General features: G+C 34.4%; 1 protein-coding gene across 2 annotated transcripts in view; it reads right to left on the bottom strand.

The window, feature by feature from the left end:
* Nup54 (nucleoporin 54) overlaps positions 1 to 12,081 on the bottom strand; it is a 28,600-nt gene that overhangs the window by 10,336 nt on the left and 6,183 nt on the right. For both annotated transcript variants that reach the window (XM_015499273.2, XM_048784824.1), the window contains 5 exons: positions 6,322 to 6,548; positions 3,202 to 3,389; positions 2,252 to 2,448; positions 769 to 823; positions 311 to 404 (listed from right to left, as the gene is read on the bottom strand). In XM_015499273.2, the coding sequence (XP_015354759.1) occupies positions 311 to 404; positions 769 to 823; positions 2,252 to 2,448; positions 3,202 to 3,389; positions 6,322 to 6,548 (761 nt within the window). The remainder of the gene's footprint in view (positions 1 to 310; positions 405 to 768; positions 824 to 2,251; positions 2,449 to 3,201; positions 3,390 to 6,321; positions 6,549 to 12,081) is intronic.

The following is a 12,081-nucleotide window of genomic DNA, read 5'->3' as shown; positions in this document are numbered from 1 at the left end:
CTCCAACACTTGGAAATGAAAAATATTTTAAAATAATTCACTAATCAAAAACAATAAAAATTCTCAAAGGAAATTAGAAAATATTTTGAGTACCAAAAAAGAAAATCAATATTTTTGAAATATATCAAATCATATTTATATGATATTAAGAAGCCTATTATAAAGAAGGTAGTTGTATAAAGCTATAATTGTTAATGTGCAGTATACTGGTTCCCCATAAGAGAAAAATGGCACCCTTGATAAAATAATTAAATGTCTCTAGTCCCTCTACCTACTACCAGAACCCGAGAATAAAAAGCTAGTTGCTTACATCTAATCTGGTCTGATGCTGCTTAGTCATCTGATCCTGAACCTTCAATCTTCGTAGCAGCTCTTTGAAACCCACCATTGGTACAGGAATTAACCTGAAGAAATGCAAGTAGTCAATTATCTGATCTTAAGTCTGTTACTACAAAATATATAAGATTTTCATAGTAATGTATAATTTTACATCAAATTTCTAGATGGATCAATATGAAATCAAGTGTTCCTCCCTATTTTACAAATGAGGAAATATAGTTGTCAAAAATTATAATGAAACTCAATGTTAATTGGGGAAACGGCACTCAGATTTCTTCATCTCTAGTAGTTTTCACCACACTATGGGTCTCCCCAAACATTTTTTTTTAAAGCAATGAAAACTCCTCAAATGTTAGAGATACAATTAAGAGCTTAGCTTACATCTGTTTGCTTCCATAGTAGTAAATATTAGCTTGAAGACACACTTACTTTTCAGAATCAGGGTTATCCACCTTGGCTTGTTCCCAAATAATAGGATCAACACCTACCACAAAGAAAAAATATTTTTTAAACACTTTTCTGTGTTTAAAATATGTGTATGGGAAAGATTTTCCCCAAAGACAGACTCAGAAGCTATAATGAAAAATGACTGTCAAATATGATCATTCTAAAAGTAGAAAGTTTTATTATAGGACAAAGCTAAAACAAAATATACAGGTTGAAAGGAAATACCTAAAACCTACAGAATAATAGATTAACCTTCAGAATACAGTTAAGAGCTCCTATTATGACAGAGACAGACCCTAATAGAAAATGGACCAAGGACATAAATAGGTAATTCACAAAAAATACAAATATTTAGCTAATTCAACTTTGCTAGTAATCAGGAAAATGTAGATTAAAATAAATATTAATTTTTAAATTAATTTATTGCCATCTGTAGCAAAACAGCAGCAGCAAAAAATATTGCTGTTAAGAATTCCAATGGAGCCAGGTGTGGTGGCACATGCCTACAATCCCAGGGGCTCGAAGTCTGAGAAAGAAGGATCGCAGGTTGAAAGCCAGCCTCAGCAACTCAGTGCAAAGCAACTCAGTGAGACCCTGTCTCTAAATAAAATACAAAATCAGGCTGGGGATGTAGCTGAGTGGTCGAATGTCCCTGAATTCAATCCCCAGTAGCCCCCCAAAAAACAAGAAATTTAAATGGTGGGGGTTTTTTAGAGGGCAATTTGGCAATATCAAACGTATATATCTAACATATATAATACTGACTCCAATTTCATTTCCAGAGATCCATTCTAAAAAAGTACATACCCATGTACTCTAGACATATCTACAAGGAAATAGTTTATAAAACTGAAAACTCAGAAACAACATGGGAATTAAACAGCAACACATATGTGTAAAATACTATGTAGGTGTTTAAATAGAATAAAATTTACCTTCATGTACTGACATGAAAAGTACTAAGGAACACTGTAGGTGAAAAGGCAAGCTACAGCAAATGTACAGTGGAAAATCCTTTTTTAAAGAAACTACAAGTACGTATGCTTACATTTAAAATCACAGATAAAGAATTAATAGTTACTTCTAGGGAAGGGAAATAAAGGAGAACTAGTCAACACAGTTAGGCCATCTAGAATATCTTACGGTGGAAAAAAATTCAGGTTTTATTTGAATATTCAGCTTAAGAGATAAGCTATAGGAAATTAAAATAATGTAAGAGGGTAGATGAATTATGTATTCTTTTTCTTTAGTTGATAATTTCTCAATATTTCTAACAAATATATTAGCTATATAATAAAAAGTTACATGAATGAATGAATACAAATATTCAAAACGATCTCACAAATAAGTAGACATGTGATAAGCTCATACTGATTAACATTAATAACCAACCAACATCTCCTAAAAGGGGAACACTTATTTCTAAATCTTTCATTTTTTCAATTGTATGACTCTAGAAACATACCAGCAGGAGGATTCTGTAAAAGCTGTTTAATCTGTGCAGGAGATAGTTCTGTTCTAGTCATAGAAAGTGTTACACCAAGTTGCTGCAATTGTGTTTTTATATTAGCTTGTTCAAAATGTGCATATAATGTTGTAGCTGGAACTCTTCTTGATGTACCATTTGGAGAACGTTCAACAACATAAATGACAACTTCTGTCCTGTAGGGAAAAAACCCAACTTATAAAATATTGAGTACATATAACCCACAGCCACAAATATCAATACAACGTATGATTTTAGAAGAGTGCTAGAAGAATTCAGAATTTTTCTTCCCCTCAAATCTTGGAGAATAAACCCTCAAATTCAGTTGTCAACCAATTTAAATGATAAAAGTTAAAATGCAGGTCAACAAGATCAAATTTGTGAAAAGGTCTGGTCAGCTGCGAAGTCCTACATAAATGTTATTTTGATATTTTTTCCAGAACTAAGAAATACTTTGAAGATTCTGCTGAAACTTATGGGTTACTTTTCTGCATTACTGATAGCAAGAAGTAAAATTCAACCTTAAAATCCTAAAGTAAAATGCCTTGCCACTAAGACTAAAAATCATATGAGGTCAAGGGAAGTAAAGTAATCACAATTAGTCATGAATGAACATGAATGGTAATAAGTTAATTAAACCTTCTAGTAATATCATGTGGCATTCAGTTTGTATAACTGTGATAAAATATTTCCTCCTGGTCTTGAATGAAAGTCTATGAAATTATTAGCATCTAATAAGAAATCCAAAATTAAAAAAAAAAAAAAGCTTTTAAACAAACATTTCTACAAATACTAAATAACCACCAGCTGGGAAATAACATTCTGTTCTAAGATATAATCTGTGTTTCAACAACAACAAAAAAAACTCTGCTGACTACTCTGTGGACCAGGGCACACAAAAATAAATAGTATATTTTATGTATACTTACTGATCATCTGGCAATGTTTTAATACCCTCTACATTTACAGTTAAGGTCTGGTTTCCTCCCAAAATTTTGTGCAATGATTCTACCAACTGCTGTTGTTGGCTTCGAATATCTGTTTCCTTTTTGTTGAAAACTAAAACCACTAGCCCATCTTCATCTTTATTATTGGGCATACAACTATAACCTACTGCCTGCAAAATGACAAAATAAATAATATAAAAATATGTACATATCTTAAGTCAAGTGTTTAATATTAATAGCTTAATAGCTGCTAAAATGAGGCAAAACAGCTTAATGTTTGGTTATGAAGAATACATTATTTTGTACCCAAAGAAGTCACACAATTATAACTATATTACCCAAGAATAATATAAACAGGGTGAAATTAAAATCTGCTCCTTAAAATAGTAACTGAAGAGCTTTTACTCAGAAAAAAGTTTGATATTCATTATTGTTGAATATTTAGAACCAAACAACTTTGCATGTCATTATAAACATTAATGCAAAAATCACAGGCCAACTGAATTTATTTCACAATATACCTAATTCATAGAATCTTAAAGTTCTAGATAAGGAAGTGATTTACAAATAAATACTTTTAATGTACAATAATGAAACTGTCAGGTTAAAATCACTAAAAAAAATGTCTATCATTTTATGGTTTCATATAACAAAACTTTTATTAAACATGTTAGTTTTGGGTGGTTTTTTGTTTTTTTGTTTTTTGTAGTTGTAAATGGACAGAATGCCTTTATTTTATTTATTTATTTATTTTGTATTCAATGCTAAGGATTGAACCCAGTGCCTCACATGTGCTAGGCAAGCACTCTACCACTGAACCATAAGCCCCAGACTCAGGCTAAAATATTGCTCTTTATCTTGTTATTGCTCTTTATCTTGTTATCAAGCCATTTATCTTGTTACCACTTACAACTTTTTAAAAGTATTTAAATTCATTCAAGTGTATATTACGCATTTTACCATTAGCATAGTATACTTCAAATTTTGAAAAAAGAAAAAGTTTAAATCATTATATTCAACTTATATCTACTACTGCATTTCTTATCACTAAATAAAAGGATTAAAATTTCAACTAATTTACTCAAAAAATATATAGGTTGAGTAACTGAAATCCAAAGTGCTTCAAATTCTGAAATTGTTTTGATATGATGGCTCAGTGGAAACTTTCACACCTGCTCTCATGTAATGGGTTGCAGTCAAAACAGCAATGGGCTTCAGGTTGTGTATAAAACTACATAATACATATATGAATTTCACTTTTAGATTGGGTCCTATCCCCAAGGTGAGTCTCATTATGCATATGCAAATATTCTTATTCAGATGTGCAATCTGAAATGCCTTTGATCCCAAATGTGTACTTTTTTGTTAGAGTGATGAGACTAAGATATGTACTCTAACAAAGACAGGCTGACCATTTTTGTTTCACTCTGTTCAAGCATCTGATCCTCAGCCTTGTAGCTCCAAACACAAGACTAGTGGTTAACTTTAAGGGACTGACACAGGTCAACATAACTCAGAAAAGGCTTAAGTACAAGGCTTGTGTGTGTATACAGCTAAGTGGTAGGACATTTGCCTAGCATGCAAAAGGCCCTAGGTACCATCCCTAGCAACACACATACACACACACACAGGTTGAAATATAAAACTGACTAAAATACATTAACTTTTTATGGAAAATACACTGCTAAGTAGACCTACATACTCTCTTTCACTGATGAATACATATATGAAGTCAAATTCAAATGAGATGGTTGCATTGCTAGCAATCAGAGAAATGCAAATTAAAACTACTCTAAGATACCATCTCACTCCAGTAAGAATGGCAGCCATTATGAAGTCAAACAACAATATGTGCTGTCGAGGATGCGTGGAAAAAGGTACACTCATACATTGCTGGTGGGACTGCAAATTGGTGCAGCCAATTTGGAAAGCAGTGTGGAGATTCCTTGGAAAACTGGGAATGGAACCACCATTTGACCCAGCTATTCTTCTTCTCGGACTATACTCAAAAGACCTAAAAATGGCATACTATAGGGACACAGCCACATCAATGTTTATAGCAACACAATTCCCAATAGCTGGACTGTGAAGCCAACCTACATGCCCTTCAATGGATGAATGGATTAAAAAATGTGGCATTTATACACAATGGACTAAAAAATAACAAGATCATGGCATTTGCAGGGAAATGGTGGCAGATTATGCTAAGTGAAGTTAACCAATCCCCAAAAAACAAATGCCGAATGTCTTCTCTGACTCAAAATGGGGTAGGGAGGAAGAGCATGAGAAGAAAAGAGCATGAGAAGAAAATTACCTTTAGATAGGGAAGAGAGGTGGGAGGGAAAGGGAGGAAAATGGGAATTGCATGGAAGAGGGAAGGAAACCCCCTTCGTTATACAGAATACAGGTATGAAGATGTGAGGGGGGAAAAAAAAGAAGTGGGTCACATTAGATTGGGTAGAGAGAAATGATGAGAGGAGAGGCGAGGGAAAGGGGGGAAAGGAAGGACAGCAGAATAAAATAGATATTATTACTGCTTTGGTTATATACATGACTGCATGACCAATGTAATTCTGCAACCTGTACACTCAGAAAAATGAGAAATTATATTCCATCTGATTCAAATGCATGATATGTAAAGATCATTGTATTGTCATGTGTAACTAATTAAAAAAAATTTTTAAAAATGAGATGGTTGCTTGGTAGACAAGAAATTAGAACAAAGAAAATGGCAATAGGGTTACATGTGCCAAGGACAACTGTCCACTGGCCAGGTTGCAGTTTACTTACCAATGTTATATGAATACAACTAATGTCTAATTTTGAGTCTCCCCTTTACAGGTGTGCAAGGTAGACCATTTTCCCTTAAGTTATAAGTCACATTCTAGTGATACATTATCTTTAGCCATATTCTGATCCCTCTGAGCCATAAAAGAAAACATTCTGATTTTATAATTTCTATATTTTTAAAAGTATAATCATACCATGTTCAAGGAGTACTAAAGAAACAAGCAACTGTTTTCTTGATATAATTTTAATCCAAAAATCATGTTCTTTCGAATGTATTCTTTTTAAAATAAAGAGCAGAAACAGAATTAATACCTTAAATCGGCAAAAGGGATTTTCTTGCGTGAATTCCACTGGTGGAATATTATTATTGAAATATCCTTTTCCTGTTCCCCAAAATGCCTGCAGTTGATTCCATTTTGCCAAAATAGCATCTCTTTCATCTCCCAATAGTGTTGGAGCAGAAAGAGCACTTGCAGTATTTATCAGCTGGTTGGACTGGGTAGGAGCTTGGGCAGGTTGACTGAAGAGACCACCTAATGCTAAAAACAAACAAACAACAACAACAAAACCCAACGCAAATCCTTAGATGGGATAGGCAGAATAATGCCCCTCCCCCAAGATGTCCTTATCCTAATCTACAGACCCTATATATGTGTTATCTTACATGGCAAAAGGGACTTTACAGATATAATTAGGTTAGGTGTACTGCAATATGGAGATTACCCTGGGATTATCAGGATGGGTTCAGTATAATCATAATTGTCCTTTAAGATAGAAAAAGGAGCTCAGAGTCAAAGTAAGATTAGAAGACACTATGCTGCTGACTTTGAATATGGAGGAAGGAACCACAAACCATGAAGTGTAGGGAGATTCTAGGAGCTGGAAAAGGTAAGGGACTGAATTCTCCCCGAGAGCCTCCAGAATTTATCACAGATCTGCCATCACTTTAACACAGTGAAACCCATTCCTGGATTTCTTATCTTTAGAACTGTAAAGTAATAACTTTCTGTTGTCATAAGCCACGCTGATAATTTGTTATGGCAGTATAGGAAAATAAGACAAAGGGACACAAAACAAGTCTTAAATACTAAACTTGCTTTTTCTAATGATAATAGCTTAATACAATTAATTCCATTACTAAAACTGGAACCCCCCAAAAAAAACCATATGAATATGAAAAAGTAAAGTTTTTGCAGTTACAGGATTTAAAAAAAAACAATATTGCTATTGTATTTCAATAATATAAATTTCTATAATATAAAATATAAGTTTCTATAATATAAATAATATAAAATGATTCTAAAAATCATTATATCACTGATTATAAAGTAATATGTAGTGAAAAGACTAACATAATCAGCATCAGGATGCCAGGCTAAAGCTTTAGATAACTGTGTAACTTGGAGCAAGTCTCTGGGCTACAATTTCTCCAATGCAACAATGGCAAAGTTGATAGAGCAGAAAAATATTCCCAAAGTATGAGTTAAGAAAGCTGTCAAGCTTGGGCTGGGACGCATTCATTCACGAAGCCCTAGGTTCAATCCCTAGTTCCAAAAAAGAAAAGACTAAAAAAAAGAGACCCCCCCCCCGCCCCCTGGCCAAAAAAACAAAGAAAGCTGTCAAGCAAGAGCTGAGTTACTACTACATGGCATTAATTCACATAACAGAAAAGTTACCTTTTGATGATCTGATTATATCAAAAGTCTCAGGTTGTTGCGAACAAAGGAAAGAAAAAGTCTAAGGCTCAGAGCTTAAGGCAAAGTTTATCTAGCTTATTAATAATATCGTATTTTCTTTGTACTTAATTTTGGTCATCTTTTTTTTTCCTCTTAATTTTTGAGATGAGGTCTCAGTATTACAGCCAAGTTGGGCTTTGGTAGGCTCAAGTAACACTCCTGCCTCAGCCTCCTAAGCAGCTGGTATCACTGTGCTTGGCTGGTTCTATTTTCTTTATAGCAAATTATACAGGTTTGCTTTCCATTTATATCAGCAATATAGATCTTCCTTAAAATTTTAACTACATGATGTTAAAGAGGAAATAGATTTAAGGAAACTTCTTAAAAGGATATGTAGATAAGAAAAAAAACAAAAAACATGAAGACATTACCAAAATGACCTGAGTTTTAGAACACTATATCTGACATTTAAGTTCTCTCTCAGCTCTAAAGAGTGAAAGTATCACCAAGGTTTGTAGGTCTTCTACAGAGATAGAGAGGTGCTCCTGTTATCTACCATCCAGAAGAGTATTATTAGTACCCAAACGGGTACATAAAAATTGGAAAGAAATGGACTGGAAATCAAAACATGAATCCTGGCTTATTATAAGCTTACTTTTTAGCATTGAGTAAGAAATTCCAAGGTTTTTCTTCCTCAACTTAAAAAAAAATTTTTTTAACATGTTAATGAACATTTATTTTATTAATTTATGCTGAGAATCAAGCCCAATGCCTCACACATGCTAGGCAAGCGCTCTACCACTAAGCCCCAACCCCAACCCCTTCTTCAACTTTTCAATGAGAGAAAATGTATACTGATTTATATTCTGCCTCTCCTTTTACATTTCACACTGGACTACAGTCACACTAGTCTACTCAAAATTCACAAGGTAGAAGAAATTAATGAACTCAAATTACAAAATCCAATAGATTCTCTTCAAGCCTTAGCGTATCAGATTTCTTATATCTTCCTACCTTGTCAGAGTCCTTTTGCCATTATTTCTTTAGCTACCCAAAGAAAATCTTTTTCATTGAACATACCACACCTTTAGAATTTTTTTTATTTGTTCTTTTTAGTTATATGTAAGAGTAGAATGTATTTTGTCATATCATACCTACATAGAGTGCACAGCCATTTTGGGAGGCTGAACATGTTATGGTCATTTAGAGTTCTTAACAATATTGTCTCTCCTGGTATATGTGTAAGTACACATGTGTATGTATGTATGTATGTATATATATATATATTTTTTTTTTTTTTAATTTTTATTTATTTATTTATTTATTTTGTGGTACTTAGGATTGAACCCTAGTAGAACCTACCACTGAGCTACATCCCTAGCACCTTTTTTTTTGGTACTGGGGATTGAACTCAGGGGCACTCCACCACTGAGCCACATCCCCAGCCCTATTCTGTATTTTATTTAGAGACATCTCACCAAGTTGATTAGTGCCTTCCTTTCATTAAGGCTGGATTAGACTTGCAATCCTCCTAACTCAGCATCCTGAGCTGCTGGGATTATGGACTACTACACCTAGCCCCAGTACCTTTTTACTTTATTTGCTAAGTTGCCCAGGCTACCCTTGAACTTGAGATCTTCCCGTCTTAGCTTCCCAAGCAGCTATGATTACAGGTGTGTGCCACCAGGCCTGGCTACATACAGTGCATATGTGTGTGTGTGTTTACCATACCTTCATGCAACAAATGTGTCAGATAGAGCTATATACTAAGGATACAATGGTAAATAAGACAGATGATATCTTCTAAACAAATTGAGCATATCATAACAACTGTGATAAGTTTCTCAGAGAAGAACAAAGGCTATGAGTACTAAGTAAAGGAGTAAATAAAGCCTGAGAAAGGGAGTCAAGAGAAATCTGTCTAATTGGAACTTATCGGCTAGGCCATGAGGTAATAGTATAGACAAACAGAATGCGCAAAATCTCTGGGGAAGAAGAAACTGGCAAAAAGTTTAAAGAGTACTGAAGGATGTGGCAGGGATAAAAATAGAATGAGAGTATCAACGAAGTGCTCCCAATTTCCTAGAAACGTGACAAGGTAAGTGAGCATCAAGAATAATAATGAGCCGGGTACCGTAGCACTCTCCTGTAATCCCAGCAGCTTGGGAGGCTAAGGTAGGAAAATTACAAATTCAAAGACAGCCTCAGCAACTTAGCAAGGCCCTAAGCAACTCAGCGAGACTCTGTCTCTAAATAAGATACAAAAATGAGCTGGGGATATGGCTCAGTGGGTTCAACCCCAGGCACCAAAAATAATAATAATAATAATGAATGCAACTAACTGAAATATATTTATTAAAGTCCATACTTGCAAATGATAATTTTAAAAAGATCAAAAATTTAAAAAATTCCAACTCATTGGACACTACTGGAAATGAGGCCACCAACTCCTTACAAAAATTTGTCTGTTAGAATTTTTCCTGTCTTTCCCATATAAACTTTGTATCAGGGTGATCAAGTAGGCTTGGGGAAATGAAGAAAAAATTCATTTTATAGAGAATTTCAGTGAGGAAGAAGGAAATTAGAAAATTAACATTTTGTAATTTCTCATAAAATAACTAAGGCAATGATCATCAATGAATGAAGCCATCAGATTAAAGGCTGATGAGGAACTTTATAAAGAGATCAGCTACTACCACATGAACCCACTAATCAATTTTAGCATTAGTGAAAGCTAGATAGCCTCCCAGTGTGATGTAATATGAAGCACATAACACCACTACCAGGATTCTTGCCCACGAGTCTAACCTGAATCTAAGCAGGTCTCTAAAGTTAACTTCATTTATCAGAATTATGAAGGATGAAGCTAAATAATACAAAGAAATAACCATTAAAAAAAATCCAGAATGGGGGACATTTCACAGGACAACTGGCCCAATTTCTGCAACAGTTCCTGAGAAGGAGAACAAGAAAGTAGGAAATTCTGTATACTAAAAACCTTAAAGAGACATAACAAGAAAATTAATGTGTGGACCTTATTAGGATTAGAAAAACCAAATGAGAGGCTGGGGTTGTGGCTCAATGGTAGAGTGCTCATCTAGCACACGTGAGGAACTTGGTTTGATCCTCAGCAGCGCACAAAAATAAAAGTATTGAATCCACCTATAATTACAAAAAAAACACCAAATGAATAAAACATTTTGGGACATATGAGGAAATTTGATTATGGATCAGGTATTAGATAATAACAAGGAATTACCGTGGGTTGGAATGATATCCATAGTTGTTTTTTATTTTTTTTTTGTATCAGGGATTGAACTCATCAGGGGGCACTTGACCATTGAGCCACATCTCCAGCCCTATTTTATATTTTATTTAGGGATAGGGTCTCATTGAGTTGCTTAGCACCTTAATGTTGCTGAAACTAGCTTTAAACTCACGATCCTCCTGCCTCAGCCTCTCAAACTGCTGGGATTACAAGTGTGCGCCACTGCGCCCTGGATGTCCACGTTTTTAAAGAGAGAAACATTAAATAAAGGGTGAAATGATGTGTTTAGAATTTGCTTTAAAGTATTCCAATTTTTAAAAAAGGGGAAAAGGAGCTAGATAAAAACAAATGTAGCACATTCTGACTTGATGACTCCAGGTTGCATATATAAAAAACAGTAAATGTTCACTGGATTCACTGAGATAATAACTGACCTTAACTATTTGACAGAGTAAAGAATAGAAACCAGATTAGTGTGGGCTAAAAGGAAAGAGCACTAGAGGGTGTACTCTAACAATCATTTCAAGTAGTTTGTGAAAGGGAGAAGTGTGATAGTTGAAGTGAAATGTGAAAGTGTGTTTTTTTGTTGGTTTACAATTGTTATTATTGTTTTGAAGAGGAAAAAAACAACTTCAGGTTGTTTTCGATAAAAAGGACACAGAGAAAAGTTGAAGACTTTTTAGGGGTTGGGGAACGTAACTAATGTAGCTAAAAGAATCAACAGCACAAGGGCCCCTCTTGAAGATAGGCATTAAGAGATGCACAACACAGGTGTAAGAAGGAAAAACTGCTTACAGATGGAGAAAGAGATTTAAAAGTGGGGAAAGTTGAAGGAACTGCAATGAAGGATTCCATCTATTCTTTGAATTGGGGGGTCAAGGCCATCTGCTAAAGTGAGAACAGAGAAATTTGAGATTTTAGGAAAATAAAGGTCCAAAATAACTACCATAGAAGTGGGAGAATAAGTTAAAAATAGAAAATTTGTCTGATTACCAAGCAATGCTGAGGTCCCAACTGAGATTGGTGATACAGAATTTACAGAGGTTATACAATCTTCTGTGTGATTTTTTTTTTCTCAAGCACTATTTGGTTGGACAAATACACAGGCTTGGACTCCCCCCCCCCCCC

The sequence above is a fragment of the Marmota marmota genome, unplaced genomic scaffold (genome assembly GCF_001458135.2).
Source record: "Marmota marmota marmota unplaced genomic scaffold, marMar, whole genome shotgun sequence".
In the NCBI taxonomy this organism is placed as follows: Eukaryota; Metazoa; Chordata; class Mammalia; order Rodentia; family Sciuridae; genus Marmota; species Marmota marmota.
This window is presented reverse-complemented; position numbering and strand designations above follow the sequence as displayed.